The sequence below is a fragment of the Colletotrichum gloeosporioides genome (assembly GCF_011800055.1).
Source record: "Colletotrichum gloeosporioides strain Lc1 chromosome Unknown consensus_1, whole genome shotgun sequence".
NCBI lineage: Eukaryota > Fungi > Ascomycota > Sordariomycetes > Glomerellales > Glomerellaceae > Colletotrichum > Colletotrichum gloeosporioides.
The window spans coordinates 378,484-394,939 of NW_025544646.1; the positions used below are offsets into that span (position 1 = coordinate 378,484).

At 54.5% G+C, this 16,456-nt stretch overlaps 5 protein-coding genes across 5 annotated transcripts; 3 read left to right on the forward strand and 2 right to left on the reverse strand.

Moving 5' to 3' along the window:
- GCG54_00009888 (uncharacterized protein) lies at window positions 1-1,890 on the forward strand (the record flags this gene model as incomplete). The annotated part of the gene is made up of 8 exons (XM_045409825.1): window positions 1-434; window positions 491-567; window positions 622-692; window positions 740-885; window positions 935-1,164; window positions 1,221-1,332; window positions 1,390-1,517; window positions 1,643-1,890. The coding sequence occupies 8 exons, from the start codon at window positions 1-3 to the stop codon at window positions 1,888-1,890; spliced, it is 1,446 nt and encodes a 481-aa protein (XP_045271362.1).
- Window positions 1,891-2,808: 918 nt separating this feature from the next.
- GCG54_00009889 (Phosphoglucomutase) lies at window positions 2,809-4,768 on the reverse strand (the record flags this gene model as incomplete). The annotated part of the gene is made up of 5 exons (XM_045409826.1): window positions 2,809-3,101; window positions 3,153-4,166; window positions 4,222-4,425; window positions 4,483-4,580; window positions 4,716-4,768. 5 exons carry the CDS (start codon window positions 4,766-4,768, stop codon window positions 2,809-2,811), a joined length of 1,662 nt encoding a protein of 553 aa, XP_045271363.1.
- Window positions 4,769-5,418: 650 nt separating this feature from the next.
- GCG54_00009890 (Oligoribonuclease) lies at window positions 5,419-6,152 on the reverse strand (the record flags this gene model as incomplete). The annotated part of the gene is made up of 2 exons (XM_045409827.1): window positions 5,419-6,021; window positions 6,072-6,152. 2 exons carry the CDS (start codon window positions 6,150-6,152, stop codon window positions 5,419-5,421), a joined length of 684 nt encoding a protein of 227 aa, XP_045271364.1.
- Window positions 6,153-6,891: 739 nt separating this feature from the next.
- On the forward strand, window positions 6,892-8,502 carry GCG54_00009891 (putative oxidoreductase YjhC; the record flags this gene model as incomplete). Its single annotated transcript, XM_045409828.1, has 1 exon — window positions 6,892-8,502. One exon carries the CDS (start codon window positions 6,892-6,894, stop codon window positions 8,500-8,502), a length of 1,611 nt encoding a protein of 536 aa, XP_045271365.1.
- A 2,341-nt stretch (window positions 8,503-10,843) lies between these two features.
- GCG54_00009892 (uncharacterized protein) lies at window positions 10,844-11,461 on the forward strand (the record flags this gene model as incomplete). The annotated part of the gene is made up of 1 exon (XM_045409829.1): window positions 10,844-11,461. One exon carries the CDS (start codon window positions 10,844-10,846, stop codon window positions 11,459-11,461), a length of 618 nt encoding a protein of 205 aa, XP_045271366.1.
- Between the last annotated feature and the right edge of the window lie 4,995 nt (window positions 11,462-16,456).

Genomic DNA, 16,456 nt, shown 5'->3' on the forward strand with positions numbered 1-16,456 from the left:
ATGGAGCTGAGCCTACAGAAAGCCGACTTCCATCTCCTTCGAGGATGCTGCCTCGAGGCCGAGCGCGCCGATATGGTGTCAGTGCATCTTGAAGGTCTTCGCCAGGCGCTACCGGAGACCTACGGCGGCCATCTCGCCATGCTTGTCGAGGAGATGCGGAGCAGTGCAAGGGTTCTCCGAGACCTGGCCGATCTATCCCAGATGCATTTCAACCGAGTGCCAATACTACTCAACTACCTTAACATTGTTCTTCCGTGTCTGTCCAGGACCCTCCGCGACATCATCAACTTTTATGAGACCCGGACGCTGAGCAAGGAAATGCGATGGCGGAAGATGTACCATACGATGACACAAGAAGTTGGCGGGCTGCCCTTGCCCCAACGCTTTCTGCTTTATAACCATTTTTTGACCAGTTTGAAGCAACTCCTCATAAGGTAAACCACAGTCTGTGGAGGGTGCCTCCTGTGGGGATATATTGACAAGAGTATAGGTCGCCACATTTCGACCTCAACGGCTTGGAGAGCCTGCGAACACGGATTATTGGACTTCGAGAAGCGCGGGGTCTTCGTACGCAAATGTTTGGGTTTAATTTCAAGTTTCATCTCGCTGACGTTCAACCAGCCACTCCGTCCACACAGGTCGGTCCCGTTCTCAGACCAGAAGTGATGATCCTGCCGACGCTCCAAGATCCCGTACGTCACCCAATAGTGGATCGATATTCTGCTGACTGGGACTCTAGAATGCGCACTGGGCTGAACAGATCTTCTCGCTCCCGCTACCTTCTCGGACGGCACTGAAGCACAACAGGCCGTCGGAAGCTCGCGGCCAGTTTGTAGCATGGGGCCAACTCAATATCCCGAAGGAGACTAAGATGCTCTTCAGGCGGTACGGTAACAGATCGCCCCAACGCATGAGCCATACTTACTCTCGTTAGACCGTTTGACGACGACCGTCTCTGTCTCATGATGTACCTTAATTTGGTGAATCAGACACCTTATATCCTTCTTCGGACATTCCACCAGGGTGCACCATGGTTCAGCCTCCGTGGAACCCACGAGCTTGTCATCCACCGGGAACACAGTAACGCCCTGCATCTTAATCGGTGGAGTCAGGTGGACCGAATGCCGAAGTTGTGGGCTGGGCTGAGCTTCAAGACTTGGGAAGGTAAGCCGCTGTCAAAGTTTCACCAGGCTTGGTGGCTTGCATCTGAAGTGCGTTAGAACTGGTCTTATTCCATTGCACGTTCGTCTCCTTGAAAACCAGGAACGCCCTTACAATCGACATGAACGCGAGAGAGTTCAAGCTTAAAGGCGAGGAGAGACTCTTCCAGGCGTAAGGCTGCATCAATCCCCCGGTCTCATGTACGTCAAAACTAACGTCTATATCCAGCCAAATTATTGACGATGGCTTCAAACACTCTTTGATAGTCTATCGTGACTCCGGAACCAAGGGCCTCCGCCTGCATGCCGCCGTTTGGGAGGGCGAACTCCGCCAATGCCCAGTCTGGACGGCCTTCGGTGCGCCCTCCGTCTCTATATAACCCCCCTTTCTAGTTCCTGTTCCGGGTCCGCTCTGGAGTTATTAAAAACCCCTCTGTCCTCGCCCCACCACTGTTGTTTTAACCTCGACTGACAATCTTCAGTAACCCATCAGTCTGCGTCTCCGACCTGGCTCCAGCGCAAATCCAATCACCGCGTCTGGCTCAAAGACGTCCAGCTCTACGTCTTCTGCCACCGATACCGCCAACAGAACCAAAGAAAGGGACAGGCTGGCGCATTCGAGATCAACTTTGTCTCCGACGAGGGGGCCAAACGGTTCCGCGAAGTCTTTGCTCCCGCACCTGAAGACACATCTGAAGTTTCGATGGAGGCGATCGAGGATGCGAAGTAGTCGCGCGTGCGAAGTACCGAGCCGAAGCTCGACTGACGAAGGACCGGCCCAATATTCCACCACCGATCAATACCTCGCCGCCCGACCAGCCCCGATACTCCACACAAACTCCAGCCGTGGTCCCCGATTCCCCGTGGTGGAGCTGCTTCGTATCCCACTGTACCCACGTTACCTCCCTACCTCCCGTCCCACACGCCGGCTGGCCATTTCCAGGAATAATCGTGGATCAGGCCCCTGGAAATCCACTTCACCTAGGGAATTCTTTGGTGTTCTACGGCTGTCCGCGCGCAGACCGCCTTGCTATTCGAAACCGGTCATCCATCTCCCTCCCTCACCCCTTCGCATACGTTTTGTCTTGTTGGGTCTGGAAAAGTTTGGACTTGACGGAGATACCCTGGGAAGATTGACATGATTGTGATGTTGTTTTGATCTGACTTCATTTCGTTAACATGCTTCTTCTTTATTGCGGCATAACATCAGCGAAGCGTTTCTCTCTTGCATTGCGTTTTGACTGTCACTGCCTTTCTTTCTTTTTCTATTTTTCTCTTTACTCTTCTTGGTCCTCTTTTCCAAAGAGACCCTCTCTTTCATGTCTCTCTGTCATCTTCTGTAACTGTTCCGCAATCTTTGATGACGCATGGCTTATGATAATGAACTTTGAAAAGTATACAACAAGAGAAATTAAACGCGAGTTGCGCAATTGAGCAATTGAACAATGCGTCATTCCGCAAAGGTCCTACAATGTGTGAAGTAGCATGCAATTATTAGGTTGATTTGATTCAATTTATGCTGTCGTGTACCATCGTAACATCATCCACAGCAAACCAATGCTGGGCTTCTCTATACTGAAGCGCACCTTTTTGCTCCTCCTGCTTTTGTTTTATCTTCGTTCCCCATCATACAGCAACTTGCATGCGCTTATGTCTTGACATCAGGCTCGTCACGGCCGATGAACTCCTTGAACTTGAGCAGGTCCGTGGCCATCTTGATCTCGGGCTTGAGGAAGTCCTGAGCGTCCTGGTCGTAGGTGGCGGGGTCGCTGCTGTGCTGCTCGAGGTACAGGCGGATGGTGGCGCCGGAGGAGCCGGTTCCAGAGAGACGGACAATGATGCGGCTGCCCGAGGAGAAGGTGGCGTACAGACCCTGGTTGGAGGAGACGGAGCCGTCGAGGTCGGTGTAGGAGAAGTTGCCGGCGCCGGTGACGGTGCGGTCTGTACATATTAGCTGCGTGTTCTGGACATCATGTAGGGACTGAAACATACCTCCGACCTTGCTGCCGATGAAGTTGGGGTCGGCAACGAGGTCCTTCAGGACACCGACAACCTTGTTGGCGCCCTCGCTGTCGACATCCTCGTAGTCGTAACGGGTGAAGAAGGTGCGGCCGTACTCGGTCCAGAAGTCCTGCTGGATCTTCTTGATGGAGGGGGGGACATCGGGGTTCTGGGCGCCGATACCGGCAATGATGTTCAACCAGGCGACAACGGCCCAGAGACCGTCCTTCTCGCGGATGTGGTTGCTACCAGTACCGAAAGACTCCTCACCGCAGATGGACAGCTTGTCGGCGTCGAAGAGGGCGCAGAAGAACTTCCAGCCAGTGGGGACCTCGTAGCAGTTGAGGCCCTGCTTCTTGGCGACCAGGTCAACGGCGCCGGAGGTGGGCATGGAACGGGCGAGGCCGAAGACGCCGTTCTTCTTGAAGTAAGGGATCAGCTGGGCGTGGTGGGCGATGATGGCCAGGGAGTCACCAGGGGAGACGAAGGCGTTGGCGCCGTAGATCATGTTGCGGTCACCATCGCCGTCAGAGGCAGCGCCGAAGGGAATGTTGTTCTTGTCGACGACCTCAACGAGGGAATGGGCGTAGGTGAGGTTGGGGTCGGGGTGGCCGCCATTGAAGTCGGGGCTGGGAACACAGTTCTGGGTGGCGCCCTTGAGGCCAAGCTCCTTCTCGAAGATGGCGGTACCGTAGGGGCCAGTGACACCGTGCAGACCGTCGAACAGAACCTTGAAGTCGGGGTGGGTCCGGAAGAAGTTGCGGATGAGGTCGAAGTCGAAAATGTCCTTGAGCATCTCGACGTAGTCGGTGGTGCTATCAACGATCTCGACCTCGAGGGAACCGTAGGTCTTAGTGCCAATGGTGGCGATGTCGACATCGGGGATGGAGGCGATCTTGTAGGAAGTGAGGGTCTTGGACGCCTCGTAAATCTTGTTGGTGACGGACTCGGGGGCAGGGCCACCGTTGGCAAGGTTGTACTTGATGCCGAAGTCGTTCTTGGGACCTGTTGGAGATATCTTAGCTTGTGGCAGATGGATTGAAAGGGAGTGTGCTCTTACCGCCGGGGTTGTGGCTGGCCGTCAGGAGGATACCACCGGTGGCCTTGCGCTTGCGGATGACATGGCTGGCGGCGGGAGTGGACAGAATACCGTTCTGGCCGATAAGGAGCTTCTTGACACCGTAGGCGGCACCAATCTTGGCAATCAATTGGACGACCTCGGGGTTCCAGAAGCGACCGTCACCACCGATGACGAGGAAAGAGCCTGCGGAGGCGGTCAGTCAGTTTCGGTAGGCGTCACGACGCGTGGGGGTTTGTTTACCCTCGACACCCTCGGGGATGGAAAGCAGAATGCTCGTGACGAAAGCCTCGCTGTAGTGAGGCTGCTGGAAAACAGTGACCTTCTTGCGAAGACCAGAACTATGGCATTGTCAGCGGTGCGTCTCGATCGAGGATGCAGCGCGTGAGGTGGAAGCTATGGCGGGGTAGAAAAGTTGGGGTGATTGGCGTTGGGAAGAACGTCAGAGGGGAACTTTTCTTGCTTGGGATACGTACGTTCCGGGCTTCTGGTCCTGGAAGGGCTTGAACTCGACAGTCTGAACGTCCATGATGATATGCAATGCCACTTAACGATGGTGCTGAAGGAGGACGAGATGAAGGAGGAAAAAGGAGGTTGTTGAGGTTTAGGTTGTCTTTGTAGGTACCTAGGTATGGGTTGAGCGTAGGTACGGCAACTCGAATTGACTGGGCCAGACCAGAGCCGACCAGGGGGCCATGGCCGGTCCAGGTGAATGAGGGGCGCTGGCCTGAAAGCTTGCTGCGGTGAGGCAGGTGAGTGGCAGCAACAGTGAATCGATAGTGCGATACGATAGGCCAGGATCGATTTTGCTGGATGGTGGGGGTTCACGACTGGTGCTTGGCCAGTGATATCATTCTCAGCGTCGACGTGGGGGGGGTCGCTTCCAGCAAAGGAGGGGCAGCTCTGCTGAGAGGCCCCTCACCCCGCCAGGGGCATCGCATACCGCCTCAGCGCAGGGAATGCTGGCGAATCAGTGCGGGGCTGGGAAGCTCGTGTTAACGCACTGTTTGGTGCAGTCTCAATTTAGCTGGCGATACAGTATTCATCCAGTTGGCTTACTGTCATTCGAACTCCTAGTGTGTGTGTGTAGGTGTTGGTTGGTTCATCATCTACTTGCACTCAAGGGGCCACCTCGATTCATACGGCTCAACTTTGATATTCATCAAGCAAGTGCATCGTCTACAGCAGGTTGTCTGCCCAAGCCTCGTCCTCGTCCGTCTCGGTCAACGGTGTCTCCTGGGCGCTGCCGTCACCCCGTCTCCATGTCAATCCAAAAATGGCCTCCCTGTAGTACTTGGCTTCGGCAATGCTCTCGAGGATGTCCTCCTTGGCCTGGTGCAGCCCCTGCTTGACAGGCACGTTATCCAACACCTGTGTCGGGGCCCACCGTTTCGCCGCCTCCTTAATGGAACTCACGTCCAAGATGCGGTAGTGAAGGTGGTCCATGACCTTCCGGTACGGCTCCTTGACCAGGAATGACCGGTCAGCATGCACGCTGTTGCCGGCTAGTAGCGCCGTCCGTTTCTCCGGGACGTGCCGCTTGACGTACGCCAGAAGCTCGTCCGCCGCTTGCTCCGGCGTCGTTGTCGACTTGATAACCGCCGCGGTCAAGCCGCTGTTTCCGTGCGTCTTGGTGCACCAGTCGTCCATCTGTGCCATGCGTTCTTCTGACTGGTGAACCACGCAGCCCCAGCCCTCGGGGTCAACGACTTCTAGGTTGCCAGTTGTGATGATGCAGAAGATCTCAATGATTTCCTCCTTGTCCGGGTCCAAGCCGGTCATCTTAGAGTTGTGTTAGCCGGGCTCTATTCCTTCAGACTGGTCAGACTCACCTCACAGTCGATCCAGACAAGAGGACCGTCTGATGCGGACTGCATCTTGGGTGCGGGCGCTCTGGGTTTGAGAAAGTCCATGGTGGTTGCTGCTGACCGATTCTCTCAAGTAAGATTCCTAGCTTCCAGTTGTTCGCGTGACTTAGACGGCCTGAAGGTATTCACGAAATCTCTTTCTGCAGTAGGTAGGCAAGGTAGGCTCGGCCGAGAAGCACTAGGTAAGGAGTAGAAAGGACTGCAGCAGGTGGGGTCGAACCGGGACAGCTCCAAACGGTCAATTGTGGCTGCCCGCATCGTTACATCACTACGGTGGCGCACGAGGCATCTGGCGATCGGGTGGCAGCACCTTTCCACTGAAAGTGACATTTTCATGCCAGGCCAGGTCTTCCCGACTCACCGCCAGAGCTTGAGGGGGAAGCTGCCACCCCGCCATCTCAAACGCGGAGCGTAGCTTCTTATTACGCTTTCTCTGATAAGATAACGATAGATAAGATAAGCCCGGCCCGGATACCGGACACTTCAAATGCGAGATCGTTGATTGGCCAGATGCTGCAGATCGCCCCGCTTGGCAATGGGATCCGACTGCTGTAAACCGCCATTGCTCTTTCCCATCTTCACTCATCCATGCTTATCTGCCTAACCTATCGTGACTGTGTTGTACCTTCCTCGTTTCCTCGACATCGGAGACTACACCATCCAGCGCCAGCTACATAAACCAGAGATTGAAAGAGTATCCGTGAAGTCACAAGGGCAAGGGACCAAGCTCCTCCAGCACCAGTGTCCGTCGAGCTACTTGGCGTCCTTCGACAAATAATCCAAAATGTCATCCATCAAGAAGTCGGGCTCGCCCGTTGCGGTGCCCGCAGCACCAACGATCGTGCCGCCAGAGAAACCTCCAATGTCCGATTCCCCACCGCGCATCCTCATCATCGGTGCCGGCTCAAGAGGCCAGGCATATGCCACAGCAACAGAGACATCCAGCAACGGTGTCGTGGCCGCCGTTGCTGAGCCCATCGCTTATAAGCGCCAGACATTCGGCCGGAGATACATCTGGGGCTCTGGTACTCCACAAGAAGGCCAACAATTCGCGGATTGGACCGAATTCGTCTCATACGAGACGAACCGTCGTGAGAGAGAAGCCGCCGGCGAGACGGTACCGCCTGGAGTCGATGCCATCTTCATTTGCGTCCTGGATGAGATGCACCGCGACGTCGTGGTTGGAGTTGCTCCGCTCGGCCTGCACGTGATGTGCGAGAAGCCTCTCGCAACGTCTCTGGAAGACTGTCTCGACATGTACACGGCGCTGAAACCTCCTGCTGGCCAGGAACCCAAAAATGTCTTCTCCATCGGCCATGTCCTCCGCTACAGCCCACACAACATGCTGCTTCGCAAGTTGCTGCTGGAAGAACGTGTCATTGGCGACATTCTCAACATCGTCCACACAGAACCGGTGGGCTGGTGGCACTTTACCCACTCCTACGTCCGCGGCAACTGGCGGAACGAGAAAACAACTGCCCCAAGTTTGCTAACCAAAAGCTGTCACGATATTGATCTCCTCCTTTGGCTTCTCAGCGCCCCGATAAAGGCCGGCCAGGGGACACCTCATCTTCCGTCCACCGTATCTTCAAACGGCTCGCTTCAGCTTTTCAGAAAGAGCCGCAAACCTGCAGCAGCAGGAAACGCAACCAATTGTCTGTCCTGCCCGTTAGGTGACAGCGGATGCAAGTACTCGGCGAAGAATATCTACCTTGGACCAGACCTCAAAGGTTTGGCATCGGGGAACACTGACTGGCCAGTCAGCATTGTGCTCCCCGAAATCGAGGACTTCGGGACCGCTTCCGAGCGAAACAAGGTGCTTGCTTCGAAGCTTGCGGAAGACTATGACGATTCGACCCCGAAAGAGGTTGTCTCATCGCGTAACTGGTTTGGCCGATGTGTGTTTGATGCAGACAACAACGTTTGCGATGAACAGACGGTGACCATGAGCTGGGACGACGTTGCGACCGAATCTGAAGCGCCCAAGCTCTCCAAGTCAGCTACTCTCCATATGGTTGCGCACACAAAGAAAATCTGCGAGAGATACACGCACGTTTATGGCGTCGATGGCGAGATTTACGCGGATTCCCGCACCATCACCATCGAAGACTTCAACAATGGTACCACCCAAACCTATCACCCGACGATTGAGGACGCTGGACACGGTGGCGGTGACAAGGGACTTGCGCGCCAGTTCATCTTGGCCGTTGACCGCGTGAAGAACCACGGTTGGACCGCCGAAAGAGCGCAGAATGAGTATATCGGGTGCACACTGGAAGAAGTAATCCGGTCGCACGCCATGGTTTTCGCGGCAGAAGAGGCTAGGACGGGCAAGAAGGTCGTTGACTGGGAGCCTTGGTGGGCAAGTAAAGTTGCCAACACGGGCAATGCTTGAATCAGCTTGCTCTCGGGGAAGAATTCCGTTGTCGTTCTCGGCCAATATCACCGCCTCTGGCCGATGTGTTGACCAGGACTCCAGGACAGAGGCACGACCAAGTAGGAATTGCTCCCGAAGTTGTGCAAAATCAAAGACTGCTATCATGCCGCCGTGTCGGGGATACGTCGCCGACGGTTTCTCCCCGACATGAGTCTCTCGAGCATCAAACTGGCTCTGCAGTGCCACAGAACGGTGTGAAGGAACGCGCGTGCGGCTGCCCCTGCTCTCCCGATATTTCATGTGCAGACGATGGGTTGCCACCAAAGTCATCTCATCTTGCGTCTCATATAGTACGAAATGAGAGTTTATGGCCTGTCTGCCCCAACCGCGGCGAGCTGTGGCAGTCGTTGAGGTGAATGGTCAGCTGAATATTGCACTGTTGCTGTTGCAGCATAACCGCAGAGGGGCAGGCCAGACAACGTTGACAACTCGCAAGACCGTCCTCATTGCGCGATGTCGTCTTCTGACAATTTCAAGACGTCGAAGACACCCAGTCGTCTAAACCCTCCCCGGCGGTCTCGTCCGCGTCAGACTTTACGTCTAGACAATATCGTCAGATATGACGGGCTCTTCATCCAGTCGCGTCTTGAGCCCAGAAGCTTGAGCACTGGCGCTGATTTCTTCGATTCTCGGACAGCGTTCAGAGGCATACGATTCGATTTCGGCGCACCTGCTCCCCGTCAAGGTTATGAGCTGTATCTTGGTGTCCATCTCCGCGATAATCACTGGCAAAGGCTGTCCCCGCCGGTCTCTCTCCCCGTTATTAGCAGCAAAGCTATCTTGCCGGGGAGGTTGCCGGCACCGGGCATGTCGAGTCAACACGGGGCACTCGTTTTCGGGAAAATTGCTTTTGGGTCGTCGAGCCCAAAGGTTGGCGGTCTTGAGAGGCAATGTCTCGAGCTGTTGCAGGCCGTTGTTTGGAACAGTTCCAGAATCTGTCGGGCCTTCCCCGAAGTTCGGATCAGATTGTGCCAAACCGGACCACAATATCTGACAGCCAGGCATATGTCATCTAATTCTCGACCATTTTCATCGTCAGATCACAGATAATGTGTAATTGAATGCAGAATTTCTTCCACGCAATCCAAAAGTCCGTCGAAATTCGGACCATCTTGGCTCGAAAACAATACAATGTGTGCACAACATTCATAACACAACAGGACATAGTGCCGGTCCGTTAGATGAGCTCCGGCGGAGCCAACCGCCGGTGACATGAGTCGCTCGACTCGGTCCCAACGATGCGACTCCTCGCGAACTCCGGTCTGACGGGTTCATCGGGGAGCGCGTATCCACTGCCAAGCTGAAGCAATATGAACCCCAAAGTCTATTCCCCCATATGCTGAAGACTCCCCGACCCGATCAAAGAACACTGCCGCATGCTAGCTTCCCCGAAGCTCAATCACAGAGTGCCGCCCAAGCGCCAAGCGACAGCTCCAGAAACCATGACCCGTTTCACAGGAGCTCCCCCTCACCATTGGTGAAGCCATCCCTGCCGCGGACTGCACGTCGAATCCCAATTCCCAAAACGCCAGAAAAATGTTGAGATAGCGGCGGCACCTTGCCGCGGGGTAGTCAGCCACTGAGCTAACGGCTCCTCACTTTTGTGCGCCGCGGTACTGCAAGGCTCGGGGTCTAATTCCTTCTGCACATTGAAAGTGCGCGGGCAGCAGAGTGGCGTCAGCACTTGGACGAGACGAACCTTGTCCTTTCCCAGCCTCCGTCTCGACTTCAGCCAGTCGAGCTGAGCCAAGCACGAGACATGCGGCCATCTCCAAAACTTCTGCGGCAAACAAGACGCGCAGGATGCAGCTATTCGTCTTGTGTCAGCTGAGAGGACAACAATGAAGACACACATTGGATCTAAAGCAGTGCCAGCTGGCTAGGGAGGAGCGAAGACACACCGCACCGCGTCGGCGACTGCCCCCGAGGTCCCGTGCGCCGCGAAAGCCAACGGCCGTAGCATATGCACAACCTGCAGCTGCCTTCATAAAAGACCCCTCCGTCCCATCCCACCTTCTTCCAATCGCAACTCAAAGAAACCGAGGACGGCATTGATTAGTCTTCTCTCGCTGAACATATCAGACGATTCTCTGTCCCCGAACCAACCGAGGAAGCTTTCAATCTCGAAGAATAAGAACCCCTTAGAGGCGCACGTCACTTTCACTCCATCCACTCGCAACCCACGCTTCTTCCCCGTCAGACCTGTCACCGAACCTTGCGCCCTCCCTGCGTCTTAGCTCCGAATACTAGCTTCAAGCCTTGGCACCTTCATCAAAAGAGCACAAGCACTGCCGCAACCATGTCGTCTTCCGGAGCCCCTCCCGCACCGTCCGCCGACGAGCTGCCGTTCGGCCCGGTCTCTCGCCACATCACAACCCACAACGAGCAAGGCCGCGCCGTCTTCTCCGACGCCTTCCCGGTCCACGTCACCCCGGACCCGCTGCCCAACATGTACTTCCACACCTGCTTCACCACCCCAGGCCAACCAATCAACATGGACGGCGAACAGGACCTGACGGCCTACTCGGCCAACCACCCGCGCATGCCCACGCTCCACCTCCCCTCCGGCAGCGTCCTGCGCGTCGTCGACTTCGGCCCGCACACGGGGCCCATGATGCACCGCACCGAGTCGCTTGACTACGGCATCGTGCTCAAGGGCGAGGTCGAGTGCCACCTCGACGACGGCGCGATGCGCACGCTGAAGGAGGGCGAGATTATGATCCAGAGGGGGACGATGCACGGCTGGAAGAACGCGACAGATCAGTGGGCAAGAGTCATCTTCTGCCTGCAGCCTGCGAAGCCCGTCGAGGTCAACGGCGAGGAGATGAAGGATGACATTCCGTTTATGAAGGTCAGCCCCGAGAGGCAGGCGGATTATGAGAAGTTTATGGCTGAGCAGGCTGCCAAGAAGCAGTGAGGCGATTGAATCTGGAGGGAGTGGATGAAAAGAGGGTGGCTTTTGTGCCTACGCATGACTATAAGAGTATGAATATAAAACATCAAGACAACTGAGCTGTCGAGACAATACATGATCAACTGCGAGAGACTCATATGAGACCTACATGAGTCTTCCCGGTGATGATCTCCCCCAACAGTGCTCAGTTCCACAGATGGGGAGAAGCTTACATGGACATAAGAGAAACCAATGGCAGTGAGAACTTATCGACCAATACAATCTAATCTATCCACCCCAATGCCACGGCGCTTTCTTCTCAATACATGAAATCCACGAGCCTAGCTGTGTACCCCTGACCTCCATCTGTCAGTATAAGAAGCCGATCATCGCAGTATCCTAGAGTTCATCGTTGTCGATCACTGCCATCCCTTGTAGATGATGTGACTGCGTATTCGGTGAAGCGACGTCCGCGCACGTCTGAGGAGGGTGCTGGTTCTCGATCTTGGGAACTAGAACGTATGTATAAGCGCAATGGGTTGTTCCTCAGTGTAAGCAACCCAACTGAGAAAGATGAATTGGCCCCCTTTCTTTGAGGAGGAGAGAGACTGGATTTATACAGACACACCGACATGATAGAAAGCAGTGATGTTCGTATATTTAAGTCGGCTCTTGCAGTCTGGCTGAAGCAGGGAAACCAAATACGGCCCCTGGTAGCTGCGTTGTGCTTGAATGTCAACCTCATGATCCTCATCAAGCATCGGAAAACTAGGCGAACTATGACTATCAAAAGAAGTCACAATCTACTATCACAACTGTCACAGATGCGACCAGACGTCCATTATCGTCTACTTTGGTGTATTCTCGTTGAACACAGTTTATTCAATGCGGTCTGTAATGTCTGCCTATGTGGTGCCATCCGGATAGGATGCCCAGAGCAAACCGCGACCCGTCTTTAAAGATAGCTTAAAGAGGTTCCTAGTGTTCTTCAGAATACCCACGGAGACACAATTTGCATGCGTGTCACGAGAATTGAACCGGTCGCTCTTTTAAGCTTCAGTCGTTGGCCCTTTGATGCGTTGACGCGTTGCTGGCCCTATCAAGTGAGATGTGGCCGGAAAAGGCGAAGATTTCTGCGCCCTCGGACTTGGACTGATGGATAAGTCCGTCGCAATATGCAAGTATATATTCACACAGCGGACTGGGCGATTTGGACTTGAACAACAACTTGTCTGGCCCATATCCCAGTCATTTCTCTCAGTGGCGAAACATAGAGGTTTTCGTGACCAACGGCCGTGTGTGGCCTTGAGCCTCATGATCTTGGCCATGTTTTATTTTGAGAGGTTTTGGGTGCTTTTCATCGCCAGTCACCGTGCTTTCATCGGTTATTTGAGAGCGTATTCTTACTGAATGTACTGCCTTCTCAATATAGCTCTTCTCCAGTATGGGTCTCAAATCTAGAACAAAAGCCTCACTGGGTTGGATCTGACTTGCCAAGTAGTCCGGGGGATGAGTTTGAGTTACATTTGCTTGGCCAGATTAAAGATTTCTGCGTTATCAAAGATTACTTATACCCCTCAACACGAAACCACAGGAGCACGTGCCGGGGCTCATATGACGTTCCTGTGGGCTCCTAAACTAATGTCAGGGCTTTTGTCTTCAATACTCGCTGGATGCGCCGTGCGATCTATCTATAAAGTAGCTTGCTAGCTTATTCAAGTAGGCAATCACACAGGAACATTGTACGGTGCCCAGCGTCCATCCCGTTAGCTCACTTAGTACCTCTGGCCTTTAACTAAGCTCAAAGTGTCGTCTTTCTGTTGCAGCCTGTAGCAAGAGTACAGATATACGTCTTCTGCAGTCCGCGACCCTCCGTTGTTGATTTGGTTCTCATACGACAGCTCCAGTTTTCTATATCTACAACTGAGGTATCTTGTAATAGCTCATGAAGCGTCGCTCCGTGGCCTCTAGTCTCTACTGCTCTGGTATCTGGGATTTCCTAGATAATACTCCATAGAAGCAAATGACATTCAAAGTTACTGAACGATTGGCGATTCTGGTGAGGAATTCATCACTCGCAAGCTTCTAAAGGAACAGTTAAATACCTTGAAGACTACGTCTGGCAATGACAAAGTAACTTAGCTTTGTTTCTGTGTCAAAGTCTGGCGATCGGATCAATTTGAAAATTGGTTCAACGTTAAAGTTAACAACGTGTGGCGCTGTTGAACTATTGATTGATCGACTCAATTGGCTTGACCGGGACGCGAATGTCGGTCTTGGGACGCTGGCCAAGGTATCAAATCGTAGATCTACGGAACGAATGACTTTTGGCCCATGATTTAGCCAGCGAGAGCTTTCTTCTGCTTCTTAATCTTGGTGCATAGTGCGCCGAGACTGTCTACATGTCCCCTTTGCAAACCGCAGTCCGCCATCATCATTAGTTGAGGGTACAGCTCCCGTATTCGATGACCGGTTTTCTCTAGCCTTGGCTGCCTCACTACAGCACCTTGTCGTCTCGCAGCTTTCTCTTTACCATGTCTCCATTGGGCCTTTTTCTCAAGCGCGCCGCGAAAGCAAATATACTTGCTCTGGTGTCGACGAGAGGAAGAACCCGAGATACCAAAAGCTTACGATGCTTTGTATCGTTTCAATATTGACGAACGATTATTGGAGAACTTGAGGCGTGCTGATTCAATTGATCCAAGCATACACAGCACACGTATGAATGAACGGGACACCCGTGGCGCTGTGGCTTGCTCTTTTGTGGCGTCCACCGAGACCAGCCCACTGTGTCCAAGAACGACGCAATGCCCAAGATGTGATAGTCACTTCAGCTAGCCACGATTCCCGGCGGCGACGTAAAATCAGCCGGCAAGAGGACTAGTATCCGACCACGAAGCGGGGCTCCTTGGTTGGGGCTCCTGTTGGGAAGAGGGGCAAGGAAAAAGCAACGGTAAAAAATGACCGGACCACAGGGAAAAGAACCGGCTTGCAAAAGAAAGCCACCTGAATCAGATATCACATTGTGTGTTTACTCGATGTTGATTTATGAGACAGTACAAGGCCGTCTGTTCACATTGTGCTACCGTCAGTGCTCATATCGTGGTAATGGACAAAGGCTAGAATGTATCTAATACCACCACCACTGTCTTGGGATAACGAACGCGGCCGATAGGTCTGGCCGTCTTTCTTTCCATGCGCCTGTTGACCGAGTCCTTCCTTTTGAGTGTTTCAACCAGACAGCCGCCGTTGTTACCAGCAGCCGGAGCAGTACGCGTACCTAGGTCAAAGGACGGTGGTTCCATGGTTGGTGGCACGGTCGCGACTCCGCGGCTAACGCCCAAGTGGCCAGCCCCTGGCAGCGCCTGCCAAGAGGAGAGGCATATCCAGGCCCCAAAGTATGCTGGTGTCATGATTCATCTAGCATCTTGCCTGAGGATGGCGATCTGACGAAGCTGGGAGCAGGTGATGTTGGATAAAAAGACAAGGCCCTGATGTCGTGGGCGAATGAGCGAGCTCCCCAAGTACTTATTAGTAAGGGGAGGTACCTACCTGAAGCGAGGGGATAGAGTTATCGTCGGCCCGCCGCCCCAAGTGGCGCTTGATACGGAGTTTAGCCGAGTTCGCCCGAACGCGTCTGAGGAGGTGGTCTGATCACCTGATTTAGGGGGATACATCAGCAGCACAGCTGACGTGACGGACGGCAGCAGAGAGTCATCAGTCATCGCTCCAACAAGGTCCCCCTCCGAAAGCCCAGAAAGAAACAGCCAAAGGTGATAGATCTCAACCCCGTTTTGCTTATTCTCGCAATATCTATCAGATCAACATTGTGCCCCCAGTGGGTGCGTCCCCGCCCGCAAGGCAAGGCAAGGCAAGGCAAGGCAGCCCTCGTATCCACTACCCCGAGTACAACTGCGCTGTACCCCTGATCCACCCCGAGAAAGTGGGTCATCCACGGACCGTGAAGCAAAAAAAAAAAAAATATTGGACATGCCGTTCACACTCCCGTCTTCATCTCATCTCAACAAACAACTCCCTCTCACCAACAGCAACCTCGTTGTCCAACGACCGCGGCCTCCGTCGTCAGTCGACACCTCGGTCGCACTCACAACAACGAGCTCCTTTTTCTTCCCCGTCGCTGACCACGACGACCACGGCCACGCGCACAACTACACGCAGCTCCTGCTGCCCACGCAAACCGCGACCTTCACCCAGCCGCCGCAGCCGCAACCGCAACCGCAACCGCCGCCACCACCACCGCAGCAGGAGCAACAGCAGAAGCAGCCCAGCATGCCTCGACGCGCCGCCCCGGAACCCAAGCCGCGCAAGCCGCAGTACTCCCCGGAGAAGCGCGCGCGCATCGCTGTCCTCTCGGAGCTGGGCATGTCGCTCAAGGAGATCTCCGTCAAGGAGGACGTCCCCGTGTCCTCCATCAAGGGCATCGTCACGCGCTACCGCCTCCAGCAGGCCGGCCGCGACCGCCCCCGCCCCGGACGCCCGCGCATCCTCTCCGACCGCGACGTCAAGACCGTCCTGCGCGTCCTCAAGGACAAGCCCGACGTCACGTACGCCGAGCTGAAGCGCGACGCTAACCTCACCTGCGCCACCAAGACCCTCGTGCGCTACCTGCAGATGGAGGGCATCAAGCCCAACAAGCCGCCCCCGGGCGACTCCGAGGAGGAGGCCTCGAGGATGCGCGTCCTGGCGGAGCCTGAGCCTGCCGACGAGGAGTGAATGACCCGCGAGAGAGCCAGTTCTTCACGAAGCAAGCCGAGTCTGAGGATTAGTCGTCGTGCAAGCGATGAGATTCATCGGGCTTGGGCTTGGGACTATGAGTGGCAATTTCTTATGAGACGGACGACTTGTAAGCGACGCTCGCGGGAGTTTGTTACGTGCATGAGCTGATGAGTGATGACAGAATGAATATGATTACCAAACGGCGAGGAGCAGAGGGTCGGGCGTTACCGCCACCATGCCGGGGGTTCACCCCGGGCGATTGAGTTTTGAGGAGCAGCATCA